This window comes from Molossus molossus, unplaced genomic scaffold (assembly GCF_014108415.1).
Source record: "Molossus molossus isolate mMolMol1 unplaced genomic scaffold, mMolMol1.p scaffold_m16_p_8, whole genome shotgun sequence".
NCBI classification, from domain to species: Eukaryota; Metazoa; Chordata; class Mammalia; order Chiroptera; family Molossidae; genus Molossus; species Molossus molossus.
The window spans coordinates 72,802,178-72,819,594 of record NW_023425402.1 but is presented as its reverse complement, the minus strand read 5'-3'; the positions used below and the strand labels follow the sequence as shown (position 1 = coordinate 72,819,594).

Sequence of the window (17,417 nt, the reverse complement as noted above, 5' to 3'; positions counted from 1 at the left end):
CTGTGTCAGTCACTGTACTAGAGAGGCAGTGCTCACTGAGTACTTATTGGATGAATGAATGAATGAATGAAGAACATTTAATTAGAAGTACTTCTAATTAGAAACAATTTAAGGAAATTATTTCCATTTCTTTCCTACACTGGTGTTAATTATAAAATTAAATTAATTAAAGCACTCGAAAGACAACAACATATCAAGCTGACATTCCCATTAATAAACCTCAAATTCCAGGCCCGTGTTTTTTGTGAAACGAAAGTGCTGTGGTCTAGGAGCCAAGGAATCAAGGTGTAGTGTGGCGTTGGCCGTGTCATTTTATTTCTCTGAATCCTGGTTACTTATTTGTGAAAATGGGAATGCAACAGAAATAATCTTCAAGATTTCTTCCATTTCTGTATTGTAAACACTGTTAAGTCCTGTAAAACAGGAGATGTTTTTGAGAAGTTTCTTTATGACTCATCTATGTGCCTTTTGCCACTACTCCTTGCTCCTTGTCAGAGACTTGTCATCCTTAATGACATGACTCCCTCCACTTTCCAAAGCATACCCTTGAGTCTAACCTTGCTGTATCATCCGTTGCTCTGTCACATTCCTGTTAGGGCAGCTGTGTCCCTTCTAAATCACAAGATTATCTTTTACTAGTCTCAGTGTGACAAATATCATACTAATATGTGGATGATTAATCATATTTTAATTTCCCACCTTCCTAAAAGATACTTATTTTTGAAAAATTTTGTTCCCACAGAAACCTAGTCCCTCAAGATGTTCCATAGAAATAAATGGACCTAAGACTTGCACTAGTCACACGTGCAGGACATTTCAGAGCTAAGTGTGAGCGTGGACTTCCTGACTGCAGACTCCGTGTGCTTCACCATTACCCAGCACTGCCTGGAAAAGGGCTTTTGGGTGCCCTATTTATAGACATTTGTTCTAGACCAAACTTGAATAACTTTTTCCCCTCTTTGTTAGGTCGCTTTCAAGATGTACTTGGGGATTACACCAAGTGTGACCTGTAACAATTCAAGCAGAACTGCATTTTCCCTGATTCTAGACAAGAATCCTCTGGTGGAGTTTGTGGAAGAGCTCCCCGCTGGGCGGTCCTCTCTGTGCTACTGCAATCTACTCTGTGGGATTATCCGAGGTGCCCTGGAAATGGTAACGCTCCTACTTCATTTTGCTGAGTACATGTGCTATCTAGCGCTGGGTAACAAATGACCCCAAAATGTAGCAGCTTAAAACAACAAATGTTTAGTATTTTACATGGTTTCTAAGGATCAGAAATCTTGGAGCAGTTTAGCAGGGTGGTTGTGGCTCAGAGCCTTTCCCAGCTTCATACACATGAGGCCACGCTGCTGGTCAGAGCTGAGGGCTCTGAAGCCCACTCACATGGCCTCAGTACCTTGCTGGCAGTTGGCTAAAAGCTTCATGACCTTCCTTGCCAAACAGGCCTCTCTGTAGCTCTAATCACAAGTGCTGCCAACACTGGTGCAAAGTGGGAGGAGATTACCTGAGGGCTTGAATAACAGGAGGCAGGGATCATTGCAGACTATTTTGGAGGCTGGCTTCCACACCTGAATTATTCATCTATTTAACTAAGACAATTATTAGCATCTGCCAAGAGTTAGGCACTGACCTTACAAAGATGAACAGGACACAGTTGCTGCCCCTCAAGAATCTTCTGTCCTGCAGAGAAATCATGTATGTAAAGAAATGTAACTAAGGCTATGGGAGGACCTAGGTTGGGGTGGATAGAAGATCCGGGATGACTTTCTAGAAAAACTCTGATCTGGCATTTGAAGGATAGATCAGAGTTAGGTGAAGTGAAGGCTTGGGGTGCGGAGAAAATAACTAGCCAGGAGAAAGGAGCAGCATGTCCACATGCACGAAAAGACTGTTTCAGTCAAGGAACTTAAGTTAGTTTACTATGAATGACATGTAGCTTGAAAGAAGGATTGTCATGAAAAAAAAAGATTTAATTTCTTTACAGAGGTCTGATTTTTTTAAAGGCATTTTTTAAAAGGCATATGACAAGTTGGGAATGAGATTTTTGTACTGAAAACAGCAGAGACCCATTATAGGTTTCTAAATAGGGAAGATATTTTGAAATTTGTGTTTTAGGAATTTCATTCCTTTGTCAGGCACAGGGAAGTGTGCAGGAGGGGACAATGCTGGAGGGGGAGAGAGAGCAGTTAGGAAGTTGATCATGGTAACTTCAAGAAACACCAGACAAGGCCCTGACAGTGAGTGGAGACAATCTGTCAAAGACTGATGAGCCAAGGACAGTTTAGGCAGAGGTAATAACCAACAGTCTCATTCTCCAAGAAGCTAAGCTATTTAGAATAGTGAGACCAGATAGTAGCCCAAGGCTAGGCATGTGTTGACCTACCCAATAATGAAGCATGCATATAATTTTCAATTATTTGTGATAATTAGGGAAAGGACATAATAACAGGTAATCCAAAAGAGTAAAACAATAGAAATAAATATATTAGTCACACAAATCTTCGACACTTCCACTCTACCACTTTTTAAAGCTTGCTCTCCAATCAATGGCCATGAAATCGAGAAAGGGGGAGGAAAGAGTTCTGGGAGTGAATGGGATGAATCAAAACCAAGCTAGAAATAAGAAACACTGGTGCAGCCACTATGGAAAACATTATGGTGTTACCTCAAAAAGTTAAAAGTTGAACTGCCATTTGACCCAGTGATCCCACTTCTAGGAATATACCCTAAGAAGCCTGAAACACCAATCAGAAAGAATATATGTACCCCCATGTTCATAGCAGCACTATTTACAATAGCTAAGATCTGGAAACAACCCAAGTGTCCATCAGTAGATGAGTGGATAAAAAAGCTGTGGTACATGTACACAATGGAATACTATGCAGCTGTAAGAAAGAAATATCTCTTATCATTTGAGATGACATGGAAGGGCCTGGAGAGTATTTTGCTAAGTGAAACAAGCCAAGCAGAGAAAGACAAATATCACATGATCTCACTTATTTGTGGAATATAATCTCACTAATTTGTGGAACTAAACACACTGATAAACAAAATTGACCCAGAGACATAGAGATAGGGTACAGACTGACAAACCCCAGAAGAGAGGGGACTGGGGAGGAAGAGATAAACCACAGAACTTATATGCATGTATGCATAACCAATGGACATAGACAACAAAGCTGGGGATGGGAGTGGGGAAATGGGGAGGAGGGTGTCAATGGGGGAAAAAGGAGAAATATCTGTAACAAAAACAAATTAATAAAAAAATGAATTATATTATATGTGCTGAATGACAGACACATAGGCATCAGGCAACATGTGGCCCCAAATATCCAAATAGCTTCAGTGTGGTCTCCTTGTTATTTTGTTTAATTTTCTGTCAAAAAAGATCTTACAGAAAAAAATGAGAGTGAATTAATCTTATATATTTCAAAGTGCAGTCTACATCCTTCTTTTGGGTGGTGGGCATCACAAAGGCATGTTTTTTGTACCCTGCATGAGCCAAATAGCTTGGCCTACCCAGGTCTATGGTTTAACAAATCCCAGGCTGGTTGGCCAAGGAATTCTTAGTGAGAGAGGGTAACGAGTCTGGTAAGATTATAATTAATTAATTATTAATTGCTCACTAGGACCAGGCTTTTCCACTTGTTATTTGCCTCTGTTAGGTACTTTTGCTTATTTATTTTCTTTACCCCAGTGACTTAAAAATAGCTGAATGGTATTCTATTGAGGGTAGATCAGCAATACCATGCTGCTCTTATGTGAATATATTTTAATGAACAGAGAAGTCAGCCCTTAGGGTTTACTTCAATGCCTGGGAAAGGACTATGCTCATAGAGCAAAAGAAGGCCCCCACATCAAATATTCATGTCTGTAATTTCTATCTTTGATTTTATATTCATAATTTATTTAATCTATATTTTTTCAAGCCTCTCAAAGCCGTAAGTGATTGCTAAGTATTGTTAGGACAATACTTATTATGCTATTTAGCTAGGACTGAATGATATATGGCAAGTCAGTTGGAGAGGAATCATTTATGAATTCATTTATCCTTGGTAGTTCTGCTTGCGAGGCACATTGGTTCAAGGCTATCTTTGAGTTGGGAATCTGTGTTCTTCTTGAGATAGATTCATAATTCAGCCCTGCGAGGAAAACTTGGCATGGCCCCACATCTCTGGGCTTGGCCCAGAGTCCTCCAAGTTAGGCCTGGCCTGGACCGCCCATCTCTTTGCAGACCCACAGCACAGTGCTCACACACAGCCAGACCATCTCTGAAGGACACACAGGAGAGGCCCTTCATCCACAGAGCAAGCTCTTTTTGACCATTCCATAAGGAAAGTCAGCTCCTTGTGGGGTAAATAAAGCTGAAAAAAGAGACAGAAAAATGTGGTGAGGTTTTTTTAAACCTAAATGATGAAGGATTTTTTTTTTTTCTCTTTCCTAGGTTCATTTGGTTGCTGATGTTACATTCTTGCAAGATAGACTAAAAGGCGACAGTGTGACGGAAATAGGAATAACATTCCTGAAAAAGCTAGATGAGAAAAAATACAGACGGAAAAAATGAAGAAAAGGATGCAAAATGCCACAGGCTGACTAGTTGAAGAATTAATATTAGCTAAACATATACAGCCAATGAAATTCTAAATTGCTTAATAGCATGGGCTTTAAGGAGATTATAAATCAGCCAGAAATTTAAAATGAAATACACTAGAATATTAAAGCTGGTTTCTTTCTTTTGCTTTTAAGTCACACATTTTCAATCTCATGTCAAAATTTCATATACAAATAACTCCTTATAAGACAGGAAGCATGAATTTCACATATTATATAGTCCAGCGTAGGAGGTCTATTCATTTCATTTATTTATGGTAACAGAAAAAGAAAAGAAAAAAAGTGTCACCTATACAGCTGGTGTATTTATCTCTTCTCATTGAAAAAAAATGGATGAAATGATACAATATACAATATGGAGTTCCACTATATATAGTTTCTATATACTGTGCATTGAATTCTCTATAGAAACAGTTCTATTTGTAGCAATCTTTCATATTTTTGAAAAACTATGGATATGATTTTTCTCATATATCGGCTTGGCTTATAGCTTCAGCCTCCTGAAGCTACTCTAGATTTGTGATCAACAAGGCAAAGCTATTTATTTGGATGCTAATTCTGAGACATTTAAAAATATCATTTAATTTTAATTAATTTAATTTTTAGATAGCTGACATTAACCAAATTCTTTCCTTTTTTCATGAAATATTACTAATGGTGAGGTCAAAAAATCATTAAAATGAGAGGTAAATAATATTCTTTGAGAATACTTTCTTAATCAAAGCTTATTCAGTTAAAATTTTTTACTATAATTTGTATCCTCTAAAATCCTTACAAAGTATATTTTGTCTGTGACCAGAACATATTTAACGTTCAAAATGTACTGGAGAAAATAAACAATAATCTTCACCAGACCATTAGCACAGAAGGGCAGCCTATACAGCAGTATGGAATCTACTGGATTTTGCAGAGAAATCAATTAAAAATAAAAGTTACAATTTGTATGTTACCATCAGTTAAAACTGCTGTAAGTGATATAGTAGTGACAGAAACCTGAAGATAAGGACTAGTTCTGTTTCTAGTGGCTTCAGTTTATGCTGACTAGTGGCTGATCTTGGGTAAGGTATATAATCAATCTCTCTATCTCATTCTCTCTATCTGTGAACTGATAGAGAAGATAGGATATGTTAAATATCTAAAATTATATCAATGCGTAAATGACATCAATAACCACTGAAAAATTCCACATATTTGAATTTTAAAAGACTATAGGGAAATTTTATTGCCCACCTACCCAGATGTCTCTTCAGAAGGATGTTGAGATAGGTATTAAGGACCAAATAGAGTCACTGGGGCAGCTGTACCATCAATGGAAGGACCCTGAAACCAATTCCACAGAAGGCCAAGAGTAGAATCTGGAAACTCAATCAATGCAGAGATTTTTGTTATCTTGAAAAAGCCAGAGGGAAAGAAAGGTTTGGGGCAGAGAGACAGTTTAGTGCTCTCAAGTGACATCACCAGGTTGTTGCCCAAACTGTTCACCGAGGAGGACTATCATCTATTTAATGTTGCCAGGCATCAGGAATACTTCTCTCAGCAGCCTATACACTTATTTATTGTCTTCTCAAATCTCTCTGTAGTTAGCTAATTATGGATGGGAAAGGAAGCAAAGGGGGAGACACTGTTGAGCATATTCAGCTAGGAAGCAGAGGCCTGTATGGTTCACCATAAAGCTGCAGCTTCACGCTCCTCCCAGGAAACCACCAGTCCATTCCTGACAGATCAGTGGGGGAAGGGATAGGCCAAAGGGGGAGGAAGTAAACACATGTGCAATAAAGTCAAAATGGCATAGAAGGAGGTATTCCACCATAGAGGCCTGTCAGTTTAATCTTGGAAAAAGACCATTGGCGAGGGGGTGGACCCCAATGCAAGCCCACAAAAGTTTGGGAAGCTGATTAGTTATTTTGAATAAGCTTCTGATTCCTCCCAAGCTTGAGAATACAGAATTCCAGATGAACAAAGAATATCCCCCCCCCACCCCTTTGTAACCTGAACTCACCTGTGTGTGCACGCATTCTCTCCCCATAGCCATGTGGCTGTTTGCCGTGCGGACGCCAAACTCAGGCTACAGGTGGGAGCCTGAATCCCACAGCATAGCAACAGATTGCAGCTGGGAACACAAACTAAGCTAGCTGGATATTGGGAACTTAGCTTTAATATGGAACAGAATCTTTGGAAATTGATTCTATTTCTGGCCCTGATTTTCCATGGCAAAAGAGACAGAGATGGGGCACTGGGGAACTCCTTTAATTTTGCTTCCTGAAAAACTTTGCCACCAGACCTCTCCTGTCTTGTGGGCCCCTGGAAATGCTTTTCCTCGCCACACTGCAAGAACTCCACATCCACCTGTAATATCTCAGATTTATCTATTAGGAGGCTGGATCTCTTTAGCAGTTGGAATGAACTATTATGAATAATTGAAAAGTTCCCTCTTCTCCCTGTTTATGAAGGACCAAGAATATTCATTCCTACAACCCCTTTATTTCCTTCTTTATTCCCTTTTCCATTTCTTTTATTTTAATTATGCTTCATGTAATGGATATTTGTTGGCTGCCTATATGTTTCTGCCTTCTGACAGAAGGACAGTTTTCTGTTCAGGTGCCCACCATTTTATTAAGCAACCCATCTATTTCAGGGGAAGTCATCACCTGAGCAGAGTGGCTCATTCCCAGTTTAAAACCACCTTCTTGACTGCTAAATATAAGCCAGTCAGGACATGGTATTCCCCAGACTACAGTCATTGCTGCTGACAGAGGGAGGAGGACAGGGACCACTCAACTGAAAAGCAAGGCCAGCCTGGTCCATGAGCCAATACATTTACTGTAGTCTCTAAGAGAGTAGAGTTGGGTTTCTGTTACAGTAATGCAACCAAATGCATTTCATTATAAATATGTGACAGACAATTTGCAACATATTTGAGAATATCAAGGAGACCTGTTCATTATTACATTTTTACATAGTTGGATGTACAACAAAAGAAAATTTGAGTTTACAATAGCTCTCCTTCTCACAGAGAGGAAGGGGTTACAGAAGGGAGAAAATAGCAAGTTGTGTTTAGTTTGCATCTACCCAGCACACAAGTCCCAGAAAGGGAGATTCTGCAGGGAGAGGGCATTTATACCAGTGCAGTGGGGGATCTTTAAAAACAAGCAAACAAAAAGCATAACAAAACAAAAAGTACCTCAAACATTTCAGGCCCTTGCTTCAATGATATCCAACGGAGACTTAAACCACATTAGGAGTCACTTGAGGATTCAGAGTCAGAACAATCCTCTGATTTCTGGAGCCTCCCAGTGGCCTAAATCATTCAAGCCAGCAAACTGTATTCAGTGACTTGCTCTTGCAGTGTAGTTTATGAATCACAAGACTTAATGACTTAAAAGAGGAAATTCTAATTCCCAATGGTCTATACATGCCAAACAATATAAGCACCTGGAAATGCGGCTTTCTCAGTTTTGAATTCAATTAAGATTTTTATCAGGCATGTTAATTATGTGGTATGTCAGTTCATCAGATTATGTGGTATGTCAGATTCAGCCTGTGAATCATTAGATAACAAAGAAAGGGGAGCTGGATTCAGAGAAAGAGGAGTTGAATACGGAAACTACAAAGGAGCTACATTTGCCCAAACTTCAAGTTCATTATGGTGAGGGGTTGGTGAGTAAAGGGAGCTGGCAATGGCTCCTGCCGTAGCTGCGGAGGCTGAGTGAGGGCCCACAGGAGGCAGAGCCAGTGTAGGAAAGAAGCTAGTAAGTTTGGAATATTTTCAGTCTGAGGTTTCTTTGAAACATCTAATAGCTGCAGGACTCAGAAGAGAGGTAATCAGTATGTGGATAATAGTAAAGGCACTGGGTGTCGACACCAGCATCTGGGGAGAGTCTGCACTTGAGAAAATATAAGGAGCAAAAATAGAATCGGGGTGGGGGAGCACCATTCAAGAGGCAGCAAAGAAAGAAGAGCACAGGTAAGACCAAACTTGCAGTCAGAGATGTGCACAGGAGAAACGGTGGCACCGAAGCCAGCAGTCTCAGGAACACAGTGATTAGGGGTATTAGATGACACAGAAAAGCCAAGAAAGGGATGTTTAATTTGATAAGGAAAAGGTGTTTGCCCTAGAGCAATTTCAGGGCAAAGTGGAGGCAGTGGCCTCCCTGTGGGTGGATTGAAGAGTCAACAGGAGGTGAGATACTGTGTATAGATGACTGGTAGAACTTGACTATAAATGGAAACAGACACAGAATAATCAGCAAAAAGTTAGGTTGTCTACTCCTTTTACTTTTTAAGAACACAGGCATTTGACAATATAGGAGACAGGGAATGACTGATGAAGCAAGGTTGAGAGGAGGTAGGAGGGGGTGGGATCCAGATCAGAAGAGAAAGGTTTGGCTCCAACCTGCATTGAGACTTCCCCTTCCCCTAAGAAAAGACTGATGAAGGTGAGAGTGGGCATTAGTGGGGATGGGATTGAAGGGGTTAGGGAAGACCTTGATAGAAGTCATGACTGTTGGCTCAATCTTCCCTGTGAAGCAGGATTCAAGATCTATGTGGAGAGGAGGTGGGCAGAGGCTGGATGAGAGCCTTCTTCTGTGGGCCACTGCTCATATTGTCAGCACCCTGGAAGTAGAAAGTTCTCCAGCCTTCAGGTTGAACAATCATACGCAGGCCTAAGGAGAAAATAAAGATCACCTTCACTTCCTCTGTCTCCAACAAACCAACACAAGGTGGGGGATAACATCCTGACCTGAGACCACATAAACAGGACTTCCTCTGTCTCCAGAGGAGACAGGGAGATTTGGTTGCGAGCTCTCTTAGGAAGCTCTTCCAAGCAGGGCCTAGATTTGTGGCTACAAAGTTGCCCCAGGTACTCTGCATCCTGAAACTGCTCCTGGGATACAGGTAGAAATGACCACTGAGGAAATCACGGAAAACCAAGACTTGCAAGGAGATTTTCCCCCAAATGTAAAATAAATGGCATTGCTCCCCTTTGGGAAGGATTTTCCAAGGGTTTTCACAGAATCCTGTGAAAAGCTGGTGGCTGTCACTATTGAAAACGCACCCTGGGGAAAGCGGCACAAAAGCTGGAGCTAATAAGTAAAAGTGTCCACGGACATAATTTTTATTTCTGTAGAGACACTTAAAACCGACGGAAGAAAAGTCCTTCCCCACCGTCAGCAGTCCCTAAAACCTGTAACCTGTGAGTATGTTTTGGCTGCCTAGGATGTTTCACATAGTCTGGAAGGGATCCAGGTCTAAACCAGGTACCCTTCAACCCTCTTGAGAGGTGAAAAATGGCCCTATTACACTTTTCTGAACACCTGCGGAGTAGAGTTCCTGATGAGGATGTCAAATCAAAATGAATGAATGGGGAGAAAGAAGCCCCGAAACTAGTGCTTGAGTTTAAATAGCTCAAAGGGCAATTCTTTGCCAAGAATTCAACTTCTCCTGCAGGCCCAATAGTTGATTACCATGATATTTCTATGATGAACCAACTAGCTGTCTCTTGGCAAAGATTTGTGCTCTATGAAGTTAAATGTAGTTGAACTAATTCTCAATGATATGCCCGGTAGCTATCCTTAGAGGTAGAAATATTTGTGGTGAATTTGGCTTGGACTCAGGGAAACAGATCATGCAATAACTCAGAAAGTTTGTAGCAAAAACTAAAAGATAAAATTTTAGGACCATAATTGGTTTTGGAGATTATCTAATGTATCTTATTTTTTTTAATGAATGAATTTACTGAGAATGGAAAGGTTGATAATGATGCCATGAGGAAGATTCCAGGGAAGAGCTAATTGAATAAATTATTAGTAGTATATGGAATTGCTTATTCGTACAGAGACATAGGCATGCTCTAGTACCCACTACCTCCTTAGGGACTTTACTTCATCACTTATCCCTTCTCCCCTTCCACTTACTTCCTTCTCATAAGCCTCAAAGTATGATCAAGTCTCTACCACCCTGGAAAAAAATACATTCTCTTGATGCGGCTTCCCTCACAGGCCACCAGTGCCTCCCTTATCCGTTCACTGGCTACCTTTAAGAAAACAGGATGTAGCAGATAGAATGTCCTAGGGGCTGAATGTCTCCCCCCGAATGTCATATGTTGAAACCTCAATGCCCAATTGATATTATTTGGAAGTGAAACCTTTGGGAGGTAATTAGGGTTAGATTAGGCCATGAGGGCGGGGCCTCATGATAGGATTAATGTTGTAGAAGACAGACACAGATGTTTCTCGCTCTGCCCTGTAAGGATACAACAGGGCAGCCATCTGCAAACCAGACAACAATTCTGCTAGCAGCTTGATCTTGGACTTTCCAGCCTCCAGAAGGGCGAGAAACACATAGTTTAAGCCAATAAGTCTACGGAGTTTCATTACAGCAACCCAAACTAAGAGTACCAGTTTTGAAAATAGACAATCCTATATTAACATGTGTGGGAGACTTCTTGCATGGCATCCATTTTGTTAAAATCTGCTCTGCCATCTCCTGCCCCAAGGCAGGATATCTCTGCATTTTGCATTTTTTTAAGTAACCATTTACTCAACAAGCCAGTCTTTGCTGACCTTTTGTTCCTTTTGTGGTCAGGCGAGCTTGGTGCTTGACAAAAGGTGCTTCCTGTTTTTCTTGCCCTATATATTGTGTGAATTTCCCCTGAATAAACGAGACTTGATCAGAGCCCTGTCTTGTCTCCATTTCTCGTGTCTCTTGTCCCTCCTCATCCTCACTCCCCCTCTAGAGTCCTCGTTGCTCGACCTGCGGGCCGGGTCAAGTGGCGCCCAACGTGGGGCTCCAGCACGGGGGATCCAGTGAAGGACGCCGTTCGAGTGGCCGGCAGAAAGGAAAAGAAAAGAGGGAACGACGTGGGAACCTGCTGCGTCTGCACCCCTCGGGTAAGTGAACGGCGATTATGGGTCAAGAATTGAGCCAAGATAAGATGTTCGTTGAAGGACTAGGAAAGGCTATCAAGGCACGAGGAGTAAAGGTAAAAATTAAGCATTTGTGTCAGTATTTTGATTATATTAAGGAAGTTTGCCCTTGGTTTCCTACAGAGGGAACTATAAATCAAAAACTATGGGAAATAGTCGGTGATGCTCTTAGAGATTACTATAAGACTTATGGACCCAAGAAGGTCCCAGTAACTGCTTTTCCTTATTGGAATTTAATAGATGAAATCCTATCTCAGAGACATTCTGACCCCCTCGTTGCCAATGTAGTAGAAAATGGCGAGGGTATATTACAGAAAGAAAAAAAAAGGGGAATAAAAATGAAAGTAAAGAATGTGAGGACCTCATGTATAATGAGGAAGAAAAAACCGAGCCCACTCAGAATAAAATTATGCCTAAAATCCACCCATGAGGGGAGCCGCCCCAAAGATCCCTCCCCGCATGCAACTTGCACCAGAGCTAGATGATATAGAGGCTTTTCCAGTAACAGAAACAGTGGACATGCAAGGACAGGCTTGGCGTCACCATAGCGGGTTTGATTTTAAATTAATAACGGAGTTAAAAACCGCTGTAGCACAATACGGAGCCACAGCCCCATATACTACGGCAATTTTAGAATCAGTAGCCGAGAATTGGCTTACGCCTGGGGATTGGCAGACGTTAGCCCGAGCGACACTTGCTGGAGGAGACTATCTCCTATGAAAATCAGAATATGTAGAGAACTGCAGGGACATTGCTAAACGCAACACGCAGGCTGGTAATGGATGGGATTTTGATATGCTAATAGGAGAAGGAAATCATGCTAATAGTGATGCCCAAATGCAATTTGATGCAGGTCTTTTTGCACAAGTTCAGGCTGCAGGCACTAGAGCATGGAGGAAACTGCCCATCAAGGGCAACATGAGCTCTTCTCTTACTAACATTAAACAAGGACCTGATGAGCCTTTTGCAGATTTTGTTTACCTCTTAATTACTGCAGCAGGCAGAATTTTCGGTAATGCAGACGCTGGCACGGATTTTGTTAAACAATTGGCTTTTGAAAATGCTAATGCCACCTGTCAAGCCGTGATTAGACTTATAAGAAAAAGACTGATTTAACTGGTTATATTCGCCTATGCTCTGATATTGGGGCTGCCTATCTGTTATTACTACCCAAATGTTGAAAACTGGATATCTACCAGGCCAAGGGCTGGGAAAAAATAATACGGGTATAACAGAACCCATAGAGCCCTCCCCAAAGACTGATAGGGCAGGATTAGGCCATTTTCCATAGGGGCCATTGACACTCCTGTGACCCATGCAGAAAAGATCACGTGGCTATCTGAGGAGCCGGTGTCAGTTGACCAATGGCCTCTAACAGCAGAAAAACTGATGGCTGCACAACAGCTGGTACAGGAGCAGCTTGATGCTGGCCACATCGTCCCTAGTAACTCCCCTTGGAATACACCTATTTATGTCGTGAGAAAGAAATCTGGCAAATGGCGGCTATTGCAAGACTTAAGAGCTGTAAATAAGACTATGGCACTAATGGGAGCCTTACAGCCAGGACTTCCCTCACCTGTTGCCATACCTTTGGGTTATTTCAAAGTCATTGTTGATCTAAAGGATTGTTTTTTCACGATTCCTCTGCATCCAGATGATCAGAGGCGATTTGCATTCAGCTTACCGGCTATAAATTTCAAAGCGCCTATGAAAAGATTCCAGTGGCGTGTTCTGCCACAGGGAATGGCTAATAGCCCTACCCTATGCCAATCCTTTGTAGCCTCAGCCTTACAATTAGTTAGAGACAATTGGCCAAATATGTACATTATACATTACATGGACGATATCCTCATAGCCGGAAAAGAGGGGAGCGAGGTTTTGAAATGCCATGAGATGATGCTCGTTGCCTTACGAGACAAAGGCCTGGAAATAGCCCCTGACAAGGTCTAATGCGCAGACCCTTATACATATCTTGGTTTTCAAATGCGAGGGTCCCTAATTACCTCTCAAAAATTAGAACTAAAATTAGGCAAGCTTAAAACCCTAAATGATTTCCAAAAATTGCTAGGGGACATTAATTGGCTTATGCCCTATTTAAAAATCAGTAAAGGAGAATAAACCCCTGTATGATATATTGCAGGGAGATGCCAACTCTACATCTCCCCGTGAACTTACCTTGGAAGGAAAACAGGCTATACGCAAAGTTGAACAGGCTATCCATTCTCAAGCAACCACCTTTATGGATTACACTAAGCCTTTAAAGTTTATTATTTGTAAGACTGCTCCCTCCCCTACCGCTGTTTTCTGGCAGACAGCACCCTTAATGTGGATTCACTTGCCTGCCACACCTAAAAAGGTCATTGAGCCATATTATCAGGCAGTTTCCAATCTCATTATGATGGGCAGGAAACAAGGGAAATGTTATTTTGGTAAGGAGCCAGATATTATTATACAACCCTATACCGTGGACCAAATTAGCTGGCTCATGCAAAATACTGAATTTTGGCCCATTTCTCTAGCCTCTTATGCGGGGATTCTAGACGATCATTATCCACCAGACAAACGTAATGATTTTGTCAACAAACATGAGTTTACCTTTCCTATACTCACAGCATCTAAGGCTTTGAGAAATGCCTTACTAGTATTTACTGATGGGTCCTCGACAGGTAGAGCTGCTTACACTTATCTAGACCAAACAGTGTCATTTATGACCAGCAGCACATCTGCTCAACTAACAGAACTACAAGCCATTGTTGCTGTTTTTTCTGCCTTCCCAGATCAATCTCTCAATATTTACACAGATAGTGCATACATCGCACATTCTATACCTCTATTAGAAACAGCTGGACAGATAAAAACATATCCAATGCAGGAAATTTGTTTAGGCAATTACAGAAGCTAATTACAAAAAGAGTTCACCCATTTTACGTAGGCCACTTACGCGCCCATTCTGGGCTGCCAGGACCTCTTGCTGAGGGAAACCAAAAAGCTGACATAGTTACTCGCCTCCAGGATTCTAACCAAGTGTTTACAGCCTTGATAACAGCTCTGATAAAATCACCCTAGCGCACAACAGTCATCGATTACATCATCGCAATGCTAAAACGCTTCGCCTCATGCATCAGATTACTAGGGAACAAGCTAGGCAAATTGTTGAAAACTGCCCCTCATGTGCCACTCATTTGCCGGTCCCCCACCTTGGAGTAAACCCAAGGGGACTAATCCCTAATGCATTATGGCAGATGGATGTTACTCACATCTCTGAATTTGGAAATCTTAAATATGTACATGTTATCACAGATACCTTTAGTGGATTCATTTATGCTTCCCTCCAAACTGGTGAAGCCACAAAACATGTGATCAGTCACATGCTAACCACATTTACAGTTCTGGGATGCCCACAGCAATTGAAAACCGATAACGGCCCAGGCTATACAAGTTCAGCCTTCTCCCAATTTTGCAAACGCCTCAATATTCAACACATAACAGGTATACCTTACAACCCTCAGGGCCAAGGGATTGTAGAGAGAGCACCTCTGTCTTTAAAGATCACCATTAATAAAATAAAAAAGGGGGAATGGTACCCCACGAGGGGGTCACCCAGAAATATTCTCTCTCATGCTTTATTTATCCTCAATTTTTTAAATTTGGACACTGATGGGCAATCTGCTGCTAATCGCTTTTGGCATACAGAAACTAAAAAACAATTTGCATCAGTACTATGGAAAGATCTGCTAACCAACTCTTGGCATGGCCCAGACCCAGTCCTCATCTGGGGCCGAGGTTCTGTATGCATTTACTCTAAGAAAATGAAATCTGCCAGATGGCTACCAGAGCGTCTGGTTAAACAGATTGATCAAGTTAAAGGAATAACAGATAACCATATAGATAACTCCAGGGACAAAAATTCGCCCTGAGAGGCTTTTCCTGTTTTTTCTTTATTTCAGGAATGGACCGAAAGGCTGAAATCTTACTGCCAGGGATACTACTGCATCTTTGCCTGCTTGTGGAAGGAGGTTGGGGCCTCCTCCAAGCCCTGACGAGCTCCTGAGGGCCTTATTTGGCCCCCCCATGCGACTGCCTTGCAGGAACGCTGCTGCTTAAAAGAGCTTTTCGATAACCCCCTTTGGAGCAGACTAAATGGGGTGCTGCCTTATCTTCTCCCTCTGTTGGGCCCTTTACTTGGCCTTTTACTGATTGTGTCACTAGGACCTTTCCCCATCAATAAGGTGATGGCTTTCATCAAGCAGCAGATAGATGCCATTAAGATGCAACCTATACAGGTCCACTATCATAGACTTGAAATGGCCGACAGAGAAGCTCACTCTAGCTGTGAGTCAGTCTCAAAAACCTCGTCACCTTGGTGCGCTGGACTGGATAGCCAGAGACGGGCAACTGGAACTCACACGCATCGCCAACCACCACCTAAGACAGGAACAAGGCCTTATGCTGCCTTGCTATTCCAATGATGGGTTCGGACAGGTTGGCACCGTGTGCAAGTTTCCTGACCTAAGACAGGCACAGTCCCCTCAAGGTATTATTTTGGCCTTAAAATTAAAGAAAAAGGGGACCTGTGGGAGACTTTTTGCATGGCATCCATTTTGTTAAAATCTGCTCTGCCATCTCCTGCCCCAAGGCAGGATATCTCTGCATTCTGCATTTCTTTAAGTAACCATTTACTCAACAAGCCAGTCTTTGCTGACCTTTTGTTCCTTTTGTGGTCGGCGAGCTTGGTGCTTGACAAAAGGTGCTTCCTGTTTTTCTTGCCCTATATATTGTGTGAATTTCCCCTGAATAAACGAGACTTGATCAGAGCCCTGTCTTGTCTCCATTTCTCGTGTCTCTAGTCCCTCCTCATCCTCACTCCCCCTCTAGAGTCCTCGTTGCTCGACCTGTGGGACGGGTCAAACATGCTTACCTTAAAGTTCTCTATCCTGACTCTTCTCGTATATTTTAGTTGACTATTCTAAACTTCCTTCCTTCCTCTCCATGCTTGGCACTTTTCTAAAGGTAGGCATTGCACTTGAATAGTGTGACCCTTACATAGAAAACCTCTCCTCTCCACCTTCTTCCTGTCTCCTATTCCTTACTAGTCACTCCACCTATATTTTCCAGAAGTGCATATCTGGTGCGACCAAAATTCAACTCATTATTTTCTCACACCCCATAAATCTCTTTTCCTTCAATATCTAATTTCCTAGTTAATGACCCTGTTGTAAAACCTAAAAGTCTCATATTCATTTTTTACTCCTTCCTGTTCTTACTACTTATATCTAATCTATCACTAAGTTCTTTTAATTCTACATCTTAAACACCTATTGATCTTTCCCCCACTTAGTTCAGGGGTTCAACTGCTTCCTAACAGGTTTCCTACCTCCAGTTTTCACTTACATGCCACTCTCTACACCAAAATCAAGCAATCCCTGGAAAATACAAATCAGGTACTAGTACAGCCACACTACAAACCTCTCAGAAGTGTTCCTGTCCACAGGATATAGCTTCTAGAACATACCACATTCCTTACACATCAGGTGAAGCCCAATTCATCAACCTTACTCATTAAAGACGATCCTAGTTGATCTATCTCCACCCCACCTCTGAACTGTGAGTTGCCCCCTCATCTCTGGTTTCTTTAGTACTTTTTACATATAACTCTCCCATAAACTTAGTATGTTCCTACATATCTTTCTTCCCTATTTATCCGTGAGTTCCTTTTTGGAAAATAATACATCTTGTTTACCTTTGTATTTTCAGAACCTGGCACAGTCAATACAAGATAGTATTTGTTTGAATGACAAATATACAGAATGAATGAATGAATGAAATGATAATCTATAGGTCTAATTGGCCCATCTTGAAAAATGGTTTTGACTGATCATG

The 17,417-nt window shown here is 41.5% G+C and overlaps 2 protein-coding genes across 2 annotated transcripts in view; one reads left to right on the top strand and one right to left on the bottom strand.

Annotated features, from left to right (window-relative positions):
• Positions 1-4,582, top strand: part of TRAPPC3L (trafficking protein particle complex 3 like) — a 32,122-nt gene extending 27,540 nt beyond the window's left edge. Inside the window, exons 4-5 of the mRNA XM_036248482.1 lie at positions 967-1,152; positions 4,445-4,582. Of these exons, the coding sequence (XP_036104375.1) occupies positions 967-1,152; positions 4,445-4,564 (306 nt within the window). The 3' untranslated portion in view covers positions 4,565-4,582. The remainder of the gene's footprint in view (positions 1-966; positions 1,153-4,444) is intronic.
• CALHM5 (calcium homeostasis modulator family member 5) overlaps positions 1-17,417 on the bottom strand; it is a 40,287-nt gene that overhangs the window by 6,188 nt on the left and 16,682 nt on the right. The window lies entirely within an intron of this gene.